The sequence below is a fragment of the Podarcis vaucheri genome (assembly GCF_965113315.1).
Source record: "Podarcis vaucheri genome assembly, chromosome: 2".
In the NCBI taxonomy this organism is placed as follows: Eukaryota; Metazoa; Chordata; class Lepidosauria; order Squamata; family Lacertidae; genus Podarcis; species Podarcis vaucheri.
This window is the reverse complement of record NC_138760.1, coordinates 131157830-131175570: the sequence shown is the minus strand read 5'-3', so window position 1 is coordinate 131175570 and position 17741 is coordinate 131157830. Positions and strand designations below refer to the sequence as shown.

At 49.7% G+C, this 17741-nt stretch overlaps 1 protein-coding gene and 2 long non-coding RNA genes across 3 annotated transcripts in view; 1 reads left to right on the top strand and 2 right to left on the bottom strand.

Annotated features, from left to right (window-relative positions):
• Positions 1-17741, bottom strand: part of LOC309527467 — a 175147-nt gene that overhangs the window by 24688 nt on the left and 132718 nt on the right. The window lies entirely within an intron of this gene.
• On the top strand, positions 682-2039 carry LOC309527470. The gene is made up of 2 exons (XR_014217250.1): positions 682-804; positions 858-2039. It is a non-coding gene; the product is annotated as an uncharacterized lncRNA (long non-coding RNA).
• Positions 4459-17574, bottom strand: LOC309527334 (uncharacterized protein). Its single transcript, XM_082214102.1, has 6 exons — positions 17554-17574; positions 14067-14655; positions 13717-13831; positions 8483-8559; positions 7448-7574; positions 4459-6266 (listed from the first exon to the last, which is right to left on the bottom strand). Exons 2-6 carry the CDS (start codon positions 14487-14489, stop codon positions 5155-5157), a joined length of 1854 nt encoding a protein of 617 aa, XP_082070228.1. The 5' UTR covers positions 14490-14655; positions 17554-17574; the 3' UTR covers positions 4459-5154.

The following is a 17741-nucleotide window of genomic DNA, read 5'->3' as shown; positions in this document are numbered from 1 at the left end:
ACACTCAATAACAATACAATTATTATTATTATTATTATTATTATTATTATTATTATTATTATTAATACTGCGCCCATCTGGCTGGGTTTCCCCAGCCACTCTGGGCGGCTCCCAAAGGTAAAGGTAAAGGACGCCTGACAGTGTTAAGTCCAGTCGCAAACGACTCTGGGGTTGCGGCGCTCATCTCGCTTTACTGGCCAAAGGAGGCGGTGTTCGTCTGCAGACAGTTTTTACAGGTTATGTAGCCAGCATGACTAAGCTGCTTCTGGCGAAACCAGAGCAGTGCACAGAAAAACACCATTTACCTTCCCGCCGGAGTGGTACCTATTTATCTACTTGCACTTTGACGTGCTTTCGAACTGCTAGATTGGCAGGAGCAGGGACTGAGCAATGGGAGCTCACCCCACTGCAGGGATTCAAACCGCAGACCTTCCTATCGGCAAGCCCTAGGCTCATTTGTTTAGCAGCTCCCAACAGAATATTAAAAACACGATAAAACATCAAACATTAAAAACTTCCCTAAACAGGACTGCCTTCAGATGTCTTCCCAAAGTCAGATAGTTGCTTATCTCCTTGACATCTGATGGGAGGGCATTCCACAGGGAGGGTGCCACCACCAAGAAGGCCCTCTGGTTCCCTGTAACCTCACTTCTCGCAGGGAGGAAACCGCCAGAAGGCACTCGGAGTTGGACCTCAGTGTCCGGGCAGAACGATGGGGGTGGAGACACTCCTTCAGGTATACTGGACTGAGGCTGTTTAAGGCTTTAAAGTTCAGCACCAACACTTTGAATTGTGTTTGGAAACGTCCTGGGAGCCAATGCAGATCTCTCAGGATCGGTGTTATATGGTCTCGGCAGCCGCTCCCAGTCACCAGTCCAGCTGCCGCATTCTGGATTAGTTGTAGTTTGCAAGTCACCTTCAAAGGTAGAGCGCATTGCAGTAGTCCAAACATGTCTCTCCCTTATCGGTCTCTACTGGCACAACAAGCACTGTGACCTTTGAATAGCTCAACTTCATTCCCAAAGGCACAGTCCTCCACTATCTCCCAAGAGAGATGAATGCAGACCAGTAATAAACATGTTAGTTTTTGAATTGCCACAAAGACTCCTTGTTATAGATGTATGAAGGTTATCTAGCCTGCGGTGAGGGATAACTGAGCACATTGGGCAAAGGCCAAAAAGATGTTATTACACTCCCAACTCCCTTCAGGATTTGTTACCAAAGTCGCTTTAAAAATGCAGACAGAGCCCAGAGAGGAATTCTGATTAACACTGCACTGAGTCAAACTGAGCAAAAACAGCATATCATTTGAGGAGAAAGAACAAGGGAAGTTTTGTCTTTTTTAGGTCAGGCCTTGTACATAGGAGGAAGACATTCAACTAAACACAGAAAGGGAAAACTGCCTCAGACTATACAGCCAGTGTCTCTGACTTGATATAAGATACAGCAGAATTGTAGCTAGGGTCAGAAAATGAATGTCATTCTTGATTTCCCAAAGTGTTCATAATTAATAAATGCATATGACTCATACAAAAAGTTAATAACTACACAACCAATCAGAGAATGTGTTACCTCAGTGAAGATCATGCAATACTATCTGGTCTCTAAGCAACAGCACCACCCCTCTTAGCTAATGTACTAACATTAGCAGAATTAACCCTTACGTGGCAAACTGTATGATCCCTGCTGCTGCACTGCCAATACCCCTGACCACTGGGCATGCTGTGACTGGGGTGGGGAGGGGAGATGTACTTCAGCAACGTCTTGGGGGGACGGGACAGGACAAAGTTAAATTACAGAGGGCAAAGCGAACACAACATTGCTAACAAAATATTTGTAAAATATCCAAGACAAATTACAGCCACCACAAATACTGCTCTACTTTACATGAGAAGAATTGGGAGATCAGAATTCTATGGCAGAACACATGTGTTGCGAACATAATCATAGAGTTTGAGGTGTTGGGGGGGGGGCTTCGTAAGCTGTCTAAACCCAGCCCCCTTTCTTGAGGCAAGACATCTTGAGCCAGGGCACCCCCCAAAATATTGGGTGAACTGGACTTTGCTGGCAGGCCTCAAGTCCAGTCTTCCATGTCCTAGAAAGCAAGGCTGGCTAATTCTCCAGAGCCGTTTCCAAAGGAGACTATGAAAGGTGAGACTTTGGAGCTGTAAACCATGCTCCTACGCCCACAAAGGGGCATCATTGCAGACACCAGCCCCGTAGCCTTTGGCCTCCCAATCTAACAACTCCATTGATTTCCAAGCATTTTGCCATCTGTCATCTGCTGTCCTTCAGACCAACTATTATATGTGGAGAAGCCAGCCTTGAATCTCTTAGCCACCAGCAGGCCTGCCCTTCTAGAAGTTGCCTACTCCGAGACTAAGTTATTATCAAGAATGTATAACTTGCTGCTTAAATGGAATACCCAGGATGAGACAGTTAAATCGGCCATGATAAAGTGGGCTCAAGATATTGGGCACAACATCATGTTTGAAGACTGGGAAAGGTTATGGACCACTGGTATGAAATTTACGGCATGTAATGCCCTGAAAGAAAACATTATGAAAATGATATACAGGTGGTACATGACCCCAGTCAAGCTAGCAAAGATATATCATTTGACTGACAACAGATGTTGGAAGTGTAAAGAGGCTGAAGGGACATTCTTTCACCTATGGTGGACGTGCCCTAAAGTGAAGGCCTTCTGGGAAATGATATATAATGAGTTAAAAAAGGTGTTTAAGTACACCTTCCCTAAGAAACCGGAGGCCTTGTCGGACAAAAGGTGTTAAAGAAGGATAGAACATTTTTTATGTATGCAACTACTGCAGCAAGGATTCTCATCGCAAAACATTGGAAGACTCAAGATTTGCCCACACTGGAAGAGTGGCAAACGCAGCTGATGGACTATATGGAACTGGCCGAGATGACTGCCAGGATTCGAGACCTGGGTGAAGAAGCAATGGAGGAGGACTGGAAAAAATTTAAAGATTATTTGCAAAAGTTTTATAAATTATATGAACTATAAGAATTCGCACGAATTGGAAAGATCAGCTCCAGCAAAGAGGGCACAAGACATTGAAATTAAATAAATAAATTAATGAAAGGATTAATGTTTAAAGGTTCGAAATGCTATTATATTGGCTGTTTTAAGTAAATTGGCAATAAGTAATTTAAACTAAAACGCAAGTTTTGAAGGTATAAAAAAATGCATGAAACAAGGTTATAATTTGCTGAATTTTTTTTGGTTAAGAATGCACTGCGAGGGAGATACGGGGAAGTCCGATAAATAGATTGGAACAAGCTTGAAATAACCATTTTTTCTTTTCTTTTCTTTCTTCTTTCTGTAACTGATATTTCTCTGTATAATTTGATGAAAAATTTCTTATCTGGAAAAAAAACAATAAAAATATTTATAAAAAAAGAAGAAGTTGCCTACTCCGTTTCTAATAATACCCTGTCCTGCGTTAGTAAGACCTACATCTCTTCAAGCGTGGCAGCAGCTACCCTTGAGAACTCCCTGCCTATTGATATGAGGCAGGACACTTCACTGTACAATCATTATTATTATTACTCTTTTTGGTGCCTCCTAAAAATGTTTAGTCAAGTTTATAAAGCTGATGCGGGTTTTAATCTGTTTTTGGTCTATTGCTATTTTTTAGAAAGCTTAGAATCATAGCTGTCAACCGTCCCTTATTTGACGGGAACGTCCCTTATCCCAGCGCTGTGTCTCGCTGCTGTCCCTTATTGATGATGTCCCTTAAATTTCCCGGGTTTCAAAGGAAGCAGTTCCTCTCCCTCCCTCCCTGCCGGCCAGGAAGGAGGGAGGCTCCAACTGTGGTGCTTGGCTGCGTTGCTCACCCAATAAGGAGTCTAAGAACGACTGGCGGGTGGAGCTTGCATGCCTTGTGCCCATCAAATCGGCAGTGTTGCCTGGGGACTCGCCTTTGCTCAGCACTTCCCAGCGGAGAGGTGACGGTGGTTTTCCTTGCTGCATCCCCTTTGCCGGGTTGCTGCGCTGTGGGAACCACCGCTTGAGGCTTCGTTTGGCTGCTGGCTGGGCTTTCTGCCTTCGGCTCGGAGGGGCTCAGAAGTTGAACATAGCCGTGCTCTTAAAATCCCTTATTTTGGCTGCTGGTCCCTTATTTTCGAGGCTGCTGGTCCCTTATTTTCAAATCTGTAAGCTGACAGCTAGGCTTAGAATTATAGTTGTTAATTTTTCTTAAGTGATAATTTTAATGTTTTATCTTCTTTTTCTTAAAAAACAACAACAACACACAACTCCTAGGCTTTTTACAAAGCGATGTATAAATGGTACAAAAAAAGAAAAAGAAAACTACATGTCTAAGCTACATGTCCCCATTACAACCATGTGGAAGCGATTCCTGCAACTTGACCGTGGTGTGGTTGGTGAAGAAGCTGCTTCACCTTTGTTGGTGAACTGACCCTCCAACTGGCGGTGTGCCCAGATCTTTGTGTTTTGAGAGTGAGGAATTCTCTCCATCCACAGTTAATAAATTCATAGAATCATAGTTCTTCTGTAGAGTTGGAAGGGATCCGAATGGTCATCTGTTCCAATCCCCTGCAATTCTGGAGCAATTCTGGGGCAACCCAGTCCAATGGGCGGGATACAAATAATAAAGTTGTTGTTGTTGACCTCTTCATATTGACCTGTCACAATATCCGTTGTTCTCTCAAAACCCTGCAGCCAAGCTCCTGGTTCCAGTCAAGCAGGAACCACCGTCAAGCCATGACAACGTCACATTAAAGGATTCATGGCATTGTAGAGAACGAGTTCCAATATCATAGCTAGAAAACAGTTAATTGCTGAAAGATACATTTCTCCCTCTCTTTCTGATTAAAGGTTACTTGTAAGTATTCATCTATCCCTCTGGTGGCTTGGCTAGAATATTTACTAGGAGGACAGATTTATTTGATAAAATGGACCGGGGGGAAAGCATAACAAAACAAAAGTCATTCAGATTTTTCTACATTTTCACCAAGCTTAGTTTTCTCCCCTTCATGGATTCTCTCTTAAAACCAGAGAAGCTCCACTCTGCTTGTAATACATTGCCTCCGTGTGAATCACTGGAGAGGAAAGTCACCCTCATATCTTTCTCATGTGCCTTCCACATTCCAAAGATGTTTCTGTCCTCAGGATGCCCTCCCTTTGTGCACTCTCTGATGTCTAATAAGGTTTATCTTCTGGCTGAAACTCTTCCCGCACTCTGGGCATTCGTAGGGTTTCTCCCCCGTGTGGATTCTCTGATGGTAAGTGAAGTTGGTGAGTTGGCTGAAGCCCTTTCCACACTCAGCACATTTGTACGGCTTCTCTCCGGTGTGGATTCTCTGATGGGCACTAAGGCTTGAGCCGTCACTGAACCTCTTCCCGCACTCCGAGCACCGATATGGTTTCTCCCCTGTATGTACCCTCCGATGCCTCGCAAGGTTTATCTTCTGGCTGAAGGTCTTCTCGCACTCAGAGCACTCGTACGGTTTCTCCCCTGTGTGGATTCTCTGATGTTCGTTAAGGTTTGAGCAATGGCTGAAGCTTTTCCCGCACTCGGGGCATTGGTGTGGTTTCCCTCTAGAGTGAAGTCTCTGGTGGTACGCAAAGCTGGTGGTCTGGCTGAAGCTCTTCCCGCACTCGGGGCATTTGTAAGGTTTCTCCCCCGTGTGGATTCTCTGATGGTCATTGAGGCTTGAGCTGTGGCTGAAGCTCTTGCCACACTCGGGGCATTTGTAGGGTTTCTCTTTCGCGTGTGCTCTTTGATGCCTGGTGAGATTTATCTTCTGACGGAAGCTATTCCCACATTCGGAGCATGTGTACGGTTTCTCCCCCGTGTGGATTCTCTGATGTATTTTCAGGGTTGTGCTCTGACTGAAGCTCTTCCCACATGCCGAGCACTCATGGGGTTTATCCCTCGTGTGGACTCTCTGATGTCGCGTAAGGTTCATCTTCTGGCTGAAGCTCTTCCCGCACTCAGAGCATTTAAACGGCTTCTCTCCCGTGTGGATCCGTTGGTGGCGAGTCAGGTTTGTGCTCCGGTTGAAGCTCTTCCCACACTCCGAGCATATCAAGAGCGTCTCCCCTTCCTGGATCACCTGATCTGTGCTAAAGATAGACGGCTTTGAACACAGAGTCTTTCCTTTTTCTCTTTTGTGATACACTTGTGGGAGTGGGATTTCTTGGGAACAGACAGAATTCATCTTCCCCGGTTGTTCTGATCCAGCTTTCCTTCTCCCTCGCCTTTCCTGCCCACCATCTGCAGGAATAAAAAAAGATAATCAGAGATAACCAGAGACTCAGATTGTCAAGTAGCTATTGGGCAATTTACACTACAGCTGTCTTTTTGTAAGGTGTTTCAGATTTTGCGTTTTGTGCCTCAAGATCATGGGTAGGCAAACTAAGGCTCGGGGGCTGGATCCGGCCCAATCGCCTTCTAAATCAGCCCTGCAGACGGTCCAGGAATCAGTGTATTTTTACATGAGTAGAATGTGTGCTTTTATTTAAAATGAATCTCTGGGTTATTTGTGGGGCATAGGAATTCGTTCATTATTTTTCCAAAATATAGTCCGGCCCTCCACAACGTCTGAGAGACACTGGACCAGCCCCATGCTGAAAAAGTTTGCTGACCCCTGCTCAAGATACTCCTGATGAGGCAATCAATAAGTAATAATGATAAGTAATAATGAAAAACTGCAAGGAAAGGGCCAAAACTGTCTTTTGTCCTAATTTCTTTCAGGGCAGAAACTGGAAAGCGCTAGAAAGTCACGAATACAGCTGTTTTAAAACGGGGGTTATATAAGCTCTGCAGGTAGGGTAAAGGGTTGAGTCCAGTCAAAGGCGACTATGGGGTTGCAGCACTCCTCTCACTTCAGGCCGAGGGAGCCGTCGTTTGTCCACAGACAGCTTTCTGGGTCATATGGCCAGCATGAGTAAACTGCTTCTGGCGCAACAGGGCGCTGTGACGGAAACCAGAGTGCACGGAAATGCTGTTTACCTTCCTGCCGCAGCCGTACCTATTTATCTACTTGCGCTCGTGTGCTTCCAAACTGCTAGCTTGGCAGGAGCTGGGAGAGAGCAACAGGAGCTCACCCCATCGTGGATTTGAACAGACCTTCTGATCAGCAAGCCCAAGAGGCTCAGTGGTTTAGACCACAGAACCACCCGCTCCCCTAAGATCTGCGAGTAACCCCAGCCAGTAATCTGGCTGTTGCATTTGGGGCCAGTCTCTGAGTCGTCTTCATTGCATTGCAATAATGCAATTGGGAAGTAACCAAGTGCATGGCGTACTGTGGTCAGCTGATGAGTATCTTAATTTAAAATAAAAATAGAGCACGCTGCTGTCGTTCTGCTCAAACAGTGCAATGAATGAAGCAGGAAAAGAGGTTCTGAAATCCCTCCTACTGTGTCTGTCTGCCAGGGGAGAGCAGCGAGCCTTACACAGAGAGTTCAGATTCCCATAATTCTCCTCCATGACTTCCCTGTGCAGAGCTCTCTGGGCCGGATCCAGCAGAGCCCACTCCTCCTCCGCAAAATGCACAGCCACCTCCTCAAAGGTCACTGGGCCCTGAAAGACAAAGGAAACAGGTTGTCCTACTGGATAACACAAGAATTCATGGGGGAAGGACAGTAAAAGGTGGAGGAGAGGTTCTCCTGTAGGATCTGGAGGTTGGTCAGTGGTAGTCAAAAGTCTTCTGAACAGGCAGTTTTCAAGAGCATAAGAAGAACGTGCTGGATCAGGCCAATGGCCCATAAAGCCCAGCATCCTGTTCTCGCAGTGGCCAACTAGGTGCCTCAAACAGTGGGGTAGGAGAGCTGAAAACAATGCCAAACTATTTCACATCTAGCAATCAATGTGCCATTTTGGTTTCAGATGGGTAAAGGTAAAGGGACCCCTGACTGTTAGGTCCAGTCGTGGATGACTCTGGGGTTGTGGCGCTCATCTCGCTTTATTGGCCAAGGCAACTGGCGTACAGCTTCCGGGTCATGTGGCCAGCATGACTAAGCCGCTTCTGGGGAACCAGAGCAGCGTACGGAAACGCCGTTTACCTTCCCGCCGGAGTGGTACCTATTTATCTACTTGCACTTTGACGTGCTTTCAAACTGCTAAGTCAGCAGGAGCAGGGACCAAGCAATGAGAGCTCACTCCGTCGTGGGGATTCGAACCGCCGACCTTATGATCGGCAAGTCCTAGGCTCTGCGGTTTAACCCACAGCACCACCTGCGATGGGTAGATGAGTCTAAAAAGCCCAGGACACAAGTTTTCATGGCCCTCCAGCGGCTACAGTGGCGCATTGTCCAGAAGTAATGTATTCAGCGTTAACTCTGGGAGAGTGTACTCGATTCTGACCCAACTTAGCCTCCTGCCATATATTGTGCTCATGTCTATGCGCAGTACCTGGGAACACAACCTCAGCATAAGTGGGGCGGTTGACTGTAAATGGAATTAAACAAACAAATCTCTGCAATGATGACCTGATCCGGTGGAGAGTGTGCCACTTCCATTTCCACTCGGGCAGGAAGAGAATGAAGTCCTTCTGCCATCCCAACACCTGGGGAAGAGAAAGGATGTGAGGATGCGGCGCTTGCCCTTTTCTTCTAGAAAATACATAAATTTGGCACTTCAGTTTGTGGGCTGAAGTAAAATCTGTCTCCACGTTTGCTTTGGGCCTAGTTCAAGATGGCTGCTTTAGATTTCGGGCCTTGCACCTCCAAGCCTCTGGAATCAGTAGCTAGCCAAAATCAGGCCCCCAGCATCATGGGGCTGGATCCAAAATGCTGATCCTACTTAGAGGAAGGAAATGCATCCGAGTATGGCCACATTTACAATATGCATTGAGAGTGGCATCACACCACTTTAAACAGCTTCCCGCAAAGGGTTCTGGGAACTGTAGCTGAAGGGTGCTGTGAGTTGTTAGGACGCTCTCACGGCACTACAATTCCCGGAGTACCCTGTCTAGACGGATGGAATGTTAAACCACTCTGGGAATTGTAGCTCCGTGACGGGAAGGGGGATTCTCTGAACCAATCTCAGCACCGTACTGAACTACAGGTCCCATAATTCTTTGAGGGAAGCCATGACTGTGCAAAGCGGTATCACAGCACTTTAAATGTTAGGATGTGAATGTGCGCTTAGGCGGGTCCATGAACTTCAATGGGTCTCCTCTGAGTAGACCCAATACAAGTCCATGGTGTCGAGGTTCTGCATCCTGAAGACTATTTTGTTGTGGTTTAAGAAGGGTTTCCCTGAGGAGTGACCCTCCTGGTCATGTATGGACATTAATTGTAAGCCTGTAAGAACAGCTTTAATTATTCTCAATAGTTTTTGTGTATTTAATTTCACCTTCTACTTGGCTCTGATGGGCTCAGGCTGGGAAACGGTTTATTAACTTTTAAAATAAAATATGTGAACCCAAAGTCCCCAAAAAATAAGAGCGGGGGGGGGGGGGAGTCTGATTTTGATCCATGAAATGAAATGCTACCTGTATTTTATTTTTTAAAAAAACAACCTTTTATTCATTTTTAATTTATGAGATTTATATAACCGCCATCCACCGAAAGCGCATTTGTCAGGGGTTCAGGAGCAGAGACGCAGAGAAGGGAGGAGACAGAGAGCGAGGGGGAGGAATACGAAGGAAGGATGAGTGGGGATGACGACCCGAGATCGCCGAGCCTGTCCAGTGAGTCCGAGGATTCCCAGAAGGGAGCGCCAGCGGTCAGAGCAAGGGGGGAAAGCAGGGGGACACCCCAGGAAGAAGGGTTCAGAGAGGGATCAGAGAGCAGCAGTTGGAGATCGGGACCCATGTGCCCAGCCGGGAGCAGCGGGGAGAAAGGGGACCAGACATCGGGTTCCGGAGGCTTTCAGCAGGAGGGAGGGCATGAGTCAGGAGTAGTCACGCCCACCTCGGGGAGCGACGAAACGATCAAGAGGAAGGTAGAGAGTTGGGCGCGCGCGCCAAGTTCAAATGCAGCGGAAGCTGGCGCAGTAAGCAGCCCGGAGAGTGAGCCAGGTCCCAAAGCCCGCCGCAAGGAGGCGGAAGGGTCAGGGGGGTCCGCGTCAGAAGAGAGTAGGAGAGAAGAGACCACGGGGGGCAGAAGGACCCAGAGACGGAAGGAAAGGCGCAGGAGGTGGAGCAAGGCTAGGGTATTAAGCTGGTGTGCTAGAGGCGGAGACTCAGACGGGTCTTCGCCGGTCTGACATAGAAGACGTGGGGCTGCACATTGCAGTTTGGAAATGGAACCTGTAACCCAATAAAGACTCTTTTAACGTGAACGCTGGCTAACATGGTCCTATGTGAGCTGGGACTGGGTAGCAGCCCTGACAGTAAGACCCGTCTCTGTATAGCTTCGGACACCTGAAACCTCGCAGCGGAGGCAGAAGCAGCGAGAGGAGGAAATTGGTGTTTGGGAGCAAGCTCACAAAGGTTGGCAGAAATGACGGAAGCAGAAAAAATTTCAGCGCTGCAACAGGCAGTGACCCAATTGAACGCAGAGGTACTGGCATCCAAAAAAAGGGAGCAGGATGCTGCGGCCGCCTACAGAGATCTCCACGCCAGGTTTGAAGCGTTGGTTAAGCAAGGGCAACCGGGACCCAGACCGGAGGGGGTTGGGTTGGCACGGAGAGCAGGAGGGCTTGTGGCTCACTTCGATGGGAATTTGCAACAGTACCCCAATTTTCGAGCAGACGTAATGTGCGCACTGCAACTGCTGGCAAAAGACTTTAGAGATGAGGAAGAGAAAGTGGGGTTTATACTATCCCATTTGCATGGGGATGCTAAAGCGTGGCTGCGCAATTTGTGGAGGGATAAAGATCCGGCGCTTCAGAGTGCAGATGCCTTTATCAAAGCGATGGATGCGTGCTTTTTATCTACCATTGACGTGGATCTTGCTCGACGGGAGATACATGGACTGAGACAAGGGAGGGCGAGCGTACGGCAGTATCACGCCCGCTTTTTTGCGCTGGTCAGTGCCTTGGAATGGGACCGGGATTCACCTCCAGTCAGAGACCTGTTCTGGGAGGGTCTGAGCAGTGCTGTTAAAGACGAAATTGCGAGGGGGGAGAGGCCCCGGAGCACGCAGGAGGTGGTCCAAAGGGCGCTGACTGTGGGGGTGAGACTGGAAGAACGTCCATGGTGCAGAGACGAAGGACGTGGAGGGCGCGAAGCAGCGAGAAGTTTCTCTTTCGTTCCCAGGGAAGCAGCGCGTGCGCAATCCACACCTCCGCCAGGAGGGGGAGTGGAACCTATGGAGGTGGGAGGCGCCAGGGCTCAGTCAGCTACCAGAGCCCCAGCGCCGGGAGCAGTCAAGACTAAGCCTCCTAGAGGGAACCGGAAGTGTTACATCTGCGACAGCCCTCAACACTTGGCGAGAGAGTGTCCCCAGAGGAACTCCAAGCACACTGCAGCCTCCGCAACGGTGATAGCAGCCACGCAGCACAGCGAGACACCCGCAGACCAACGGGCAAGCGGAGAGGGTCAATGCCATCATGCAGCAGTACCTGAGATGCTATGCCAATCAACAGCCTGCGACGTGGGTGGATTACCTGCCGCTCGCCGAGTTCGCCTACAACAACACGAAGCACGTGTCCACAGGGGTGACGCCGTTCTTCGCCAACAATGGGAGGAATCCCAGAACCTTCCCGGGACTGGAGAGAGTGGGGGAAGGGGAACCGCAGACGGCGGACGCTTTCACGTCTGAGTTGCAGGAGGTCCACAATCAACTCCGACGGCAGCTGGAGCTAGCGAAGCACGCATACAAGGTGCAAGCTGACAAGCACAGGCGGGTTGGCGAAGAGATCTGAGTGGGAGACTGGGTCTGGTTGGCAGCCCACGCAGTGCCGACCAGATCGTTAGCCAAGAAGAAGTTGGGGCACAAGCAACTCGGTCCATACCAAGTCGAAGCACAGATCAACCCAGTAGCTTTCCGGCTGGTGCTGCCGGAGGGTTCCAGGATGCATCCGGTGTTCCACAGGTCGGTGCTCACTCCCTACAAGGCACCTCACAGATTCCAGGAACCAGGAACAGCACCGAGTCCGTCTCAGGAGCGGACGGAGGCGGGGAGATTGCCACAGCAGGACCCCATCAACGAAGTCACGGAGATTTTGGACTCCAGATGGGGGGAAGAGGGAGTAGAATACCTCCTAGCCAGAGAGGGCACCCGGGCCAGTGCTAATAGCTGGGTGCCAGACTACGCTTTGGAGGAACCCCTGCTCAAGGACGAGTTTCATGCCCTTTTCCCACACAGACCCATGCCAGCAGGCTTCTTCGACGACTGGTTGTTCACGCCCACACTTTCCTCCAGCACGTTCCATGGATTCGACTCGGACGGGGAGCCCGCACCGGGCACCCGTTCCCCAGAGGGGTCACCGGAGGGTTCGGCGTCAGACTCCTCGTATTGGTGGGATGATCGACCGGAGGAGCAGTGGCGCCGGAGGTGGCTGGAGATGCCAGGTCGAGCGACCGACGCAGAGACTGACATGGACGTGTTCGGGGAGGATCTTGGGTTCGAGCACGGCGGCACTGAAATGGAGGCGGAGCAGATCAACGTTGACGAACGCGAGGAGGAAGACTCGGAGGTCTTCAGTTGGCGGCCAGCGACGGGGAGCGAACTGTATCCGGCATTCACTCCCGTGATGATGGAGCACCCAGCACCCACACCTGAAAGCGGGGAGGGGGGAAGGGGGGGCTTCGAGGGGGGGATGGATGTCAGGGGTTCAGGAGCAGAGACGCAGAGAAGGGAGGAGACAGAGAGCGAGGGGGAGGAATACGAAGGAAGGATGAGTGGGGATGACGACCCGAGATCGCCGAGCCTGTCCAGTGAGTCCGAGGATTCCCAGAAGGGAGCGCCAGCGGTCAGAGCAAGGGGGGAAAGCAGGGGGACACCCCAGGAAGAAGGGTTCAGAGAGGGATCAGAGAGCAGCAGCTGGACAGCGGGACCCACGTGCCCAGCTGGGAGCAGCAGGGAGAAAGGGGACCAGACATCGGGTTCCGGAGGCTTTCAGCAGGAGGGAGGGCATGAGTCAGGAGTAGTCACGCCCACCTCGGGGAGCGACGAAACGATCAAGAGGAAGGTAGAGAGTTGGGCGCGCGCGCCAAGTTCAAATGCAGCGGAAGCTGGCGCAGTAAGCAGCCCGGAGAGTGAGCCAGGTCCCAAAGCCCGCCGCAAGGAGGCGGAAGGGTCAGGGGGGTCCGCGTCAGAAGAGAGTAGGAGAGAAGAGACCACGGGGGGCAGAAGGACCCAGAGACGGAAGGAAAGGCGCAGGAGGTGGAGCAAGGCTAGGGTATTAAGCTGGTGTGCTAGAGGCGGAGACTCAGACGGGTCTTCGCCGGTCTGACATAGAAGACGTGGGGCTGCACATTGCAGTTTGGAAATGGAACCTGTAACCCAATAAAGACTCTTTTAACGTGAACGCTGGCTAACGTGGTCCTATGTGAGCTGGGACTGGGTAGCAGCCCTGACAGCATTTTTCAAAATTACTGTTTATCAAATTTGTATTAACACCCTTCATCCGTAGATATCGGAGGGGGGTGGTTTGCAGCATTAAAAGAAAGGACAAAAACACAAAATACAGAGAGAATAATAGAATCGTAGGGATGGAAGGGACCGCAAAGGTCATCTAGCCAAACCCCCAGCCTTGCAGCCACCTCACCTAACTCCCTCCCCAATCCCACCCCTCTGGCCAACTTGCAATATGTCCCCTTGATTCTTACCTCCGTCAACCTTCTGCTGGGTCCCCCCTAACAATGACCTCAGTCCAGTGTCCGATGGGGTTTCTGCTACCCCAGAGAAATCTGCCATGGCTGCTATGGCTGAAGTCTTCTCCACCTGAAATGGAACCCCAGGCAGAGAAGATACAGGTGAGGAGCTTTGCTTCTAAGACTCCTTGAATCCCTGGACATTTCTAAATCTTTGTGGTTGTCTGTCCGTCTCTGAGCCCAATTCCAAGTGCTGGCTTGGGACCTATAAAGCGTGGGGACCCCAATCTCTCCTGGAATGCCTCCCCCATACCAGACCCTTCAATCCCCTGCTATTTGCAACCACCAAGAGTTAACCCTCTCACCTGCTTCTCCTCTACCTGCTTCTTTCCCTCCGCTTGGCTCAGGATGAGACCTTCCACCAGGGCCACCGCCTGCGAACTGGTCTCCGCTCTGCACTCCCTGGCCCAGTTCTCCATCTCCGGGGGGAGGACAGCCAGGAACTGCTCCAAGACCACCAGGTCCAGCATCTGGGCTTTCGTGTGCCTTTCCGGCCTGAGCCACAGACGGTAAAAGTGATGGAGGCGGCTGCAGACCTCTCTGGGACTCTCGGCTTCCTGGTAGCAAAACTCCCTGAAGCGCTGGCGTTGAGCATCCAGGTGGGCATTTTTCCCACCTAGGGCCTTCTGCCCTGTTTTCTCCCACAATGCCCCGCTGCTTCCAGCCTGGGTGGCCCGAGGGTCCTTCCCTGACGCCTCATTGCCCGGGGAGATTCCTGGCACCTCCATTTTCTTTCTGTGCTCAGAAAGGACCCTCAAATACCTTCATGGACGAAAGGTTCTTTTCCTTCCCAAGGCAAGGAGGATGCAAGGGGGTCACTGGCTGGCTTTACAAGGCGGTCTGTTCCAAACTGCTTTCTCTGGGAAATACTTCACAGGCGAAAGGCTTGAGCTGCTACCCGAAAGGGGGGGGGGGGGACAAGGAAAACACCGAGAGTTCAGAAAGAGCCATGGAATCATAATGCAGTGGTGCCTCGGGTTACAGACGCTTCAGGTTACAGATGCTTCAGGTTACAGACTCCGCTAACCCAGAAATAATACCTCGGGTTAAGAACTTTGCTTCAGGATGAGAACAGAAATCGTGCTCTGGCAGCGGGGCAGCAGCAGGAGGCCCCATGAACTAAAGTGGTGCTTCAGATTAAGAACAGTTTCAGGTTAAGAACAGACCTCCAGAACGAATTAAGTTCTTTACCAGAGGTACCACTGTAATCATAATCATAATTTATTTATACTGCACCCTTCTGGCCGGGTTTTCCCAGCCGCTCTGGGTGGCTCCCAACAGAATATTAAAAATGGAATAAAAATCAAACATTAATAACTTCCCTAAACAGGGCTGCCTTCAGATGTCTTCTAAAAGTCGGATACAGTGGTACCTCGGGTTAAGAACATAATTCGCCGCCACAAAGTTCTTAACCCGAGGTACTATTTCTGGGTTAGCGGAGTCTGTAACCTGAAGCGTCTGCAACCTGAAGCGTCTGTAACCCGAAGTACCACTGTAGTTGTTTATTTCCTTGACATCTGATGGGAGGGCGTTCCACAGGGCAGGTGCCACCACCAAGAAGGCCCTCTGCCTGTGTCCTCCTCAGTTAGAAATATTCCCTTCGTTGTTATTCTCTGATGTAGCTGTTAATAGCTAAAATTTGACAAGGATGGCAAGAAATGAACACAAGAGGATTCCTGACCAAAGGGGTCTAATTTAGTCCAGCATTCTGTTCTCACAGAGTCCAACCAAAGGGAAGATCTTAGGCAGGATTCGAGCACCAAACCTGAAAGAACTAAATGGGGAATCAGGAAAGGTTGGACTGAAGGCTGCTATGGCTAAAGTAATGGTTGAAGAAGAGAACGATATATACAATTAGAAAATAACGAAACAGAGCAAGTCAAAGGATATGTCAATTTAGGACAAAGAACAGGGAAGAGGAAATCAACCAGAGGAAGAATAAAACAATTGGGGGAGTCCTTTGCAAAAAATCAGATCATGACGAAAAGAAAAACAACAACACTTCATTAGACTTGAAAGCTGAAATGTCCAGTGCATGCATATAATCTATTTAAAGGTACCCCTGCCCATACGGGCCAGTCGTGTCCGACTCTAGGGTTGCACGCTCATCTTGCTCTAGAGGCCGGGGGCCAGCGCTGTCCGGAGACATTTCCGGGTCACATGGCCAGCGTGACGAAGCTGCTCTGGCGAGCCAGCACCAGCGCAGCACACGGAAACGCCGTTTACCTTCCCGCTATAAAGCGGTACCTATTTATCTACTTGCACTTAAGGGTGCTTTCGAACTGCTAGGTGGGCAGGAGCTGGGACCGAACAACGGGAGCTCACCCCGCCGACCATGCGATCAGCAAGTCGTAGGCACTGAGGTTTTACCCACAGCACCACCTGCGTCCCTATAATCTATTTATCAGTCATTAATTTATTTCAGCAGCAAGGCCCACATGGGTGTAGGAAGCAAACAGCAGAGAACCATGGAGAGAACTCGAAGAGGCGTCTATCCGAAGACAGATGTGAGATGCAGAAGAGGAAAGACTATTTCTTTAAGACGTCCGGCCTGATGAGGAGCCCTGCGTAACTCAAAAGCTCTGCAAAGTCGAAGGAGGGCGTTGTTTCCCTGGACCTGGTTCCACCAGTCTGCTCTCCCTGCCAGAGCGCAGGCCTGACACACTATAGACAGCAACCCATTTATCCTGAGCCCAGAGCACCAGGGTGCATTGAACTCAGAATTGCCCACACTGACTGGCAGCAGCGACTCTCCTGGGTTTCAGACTCGGGGCTCCCTCCCCCAGCCCTACCTAGAAAGGTCACCAGGGATTGAACCTGGGAACCTTCTGCACGCCCAGCAGGCGATCTCCCCCACTTCAGCCAGGGCCCCACTTCCTTATGACGCCAGCACTGCAGAGGGTTAGACTGGATGACCCCGCAAGGTCCCTTCCAACGCTGCAAGTCTGTGATCCTAATTGCATCGCAAGGACCAAGTGGCTCAATAATACATATGTGGTGGAGGTGTGAGGAAATTAAGAAATTTTGGATAGTAGTACACGAAGAACTAATGAAGATGTTGAAAATATCAATAACAAAGAAACCAGAGACATATCTCCTTGGATTGATAGATGATGAGATACGGGGGGGGGGGATTTTTCTATATGCAAATACAGCTGCTAGAGGAGGAAAGGATTTGTAAACTAAATGAATATATAATTTTGGCAAAATTAACTGCTATAATAAGAAACCAGTCGAATCAAAAATTTAAAAAAGGAGTGGAAATGTTTTGATAAATATATGGCAAAATCTTGCTCAAAAAAAAGATATGCTAATATGCCTAGATTAAAATGTGAAGTACTGGATGGAAGAAAAATGGGTAAGGAAAGATAATAAGAATATGTAGATGATTTGAGAAGGTTGTAGAATGCAAAGGTTATTGTAAATTGTATAATGTGGGGGAAATCGAGTGGGGGCGGAGGGAAGTGGGAGGAAGGAGAAAAGAATAATATGATGGATGGAGGAAATGGAAATGTAAATGTATGGGGAGGAAATGGTCTTGGCTTTGGTACATCTGTATTGTAATGTAATATGTGAAAACCGTCTTTGGGCTCCAAAAGAGGGGATCTCTCCTCGCCTGTTTGATCGAAAAAGCCCCATATGCCTTTTGCAGCCGCGGCGGACCTTAGCTATGCGTGGGGGGGGGGGCAGCAGGCAGAGAAAGAGGGGGGGGACTTCTGCATGCAAGATTCCTGGGATGCACCCCTCCCCACTCTCATCCAGACCCCCCCCCCCAAGACCACCACCCCACACTCACCCAGGAGCGCAAACCCTAAACGATGCCTGGGAGCGGAGTGGGTGCGAGCAGGAAGTGATCTGCAGAGTGAGATCCCTTCAAGGGGGGGGGGTCTTTAACCCCGCCCCCCCCAAAGTCGCAAGGGAAGGAACAGAAGGAGATCCCCGCGCCAGAGAGCAGCGGCGCCCCTATGCGCCCCCAGCTG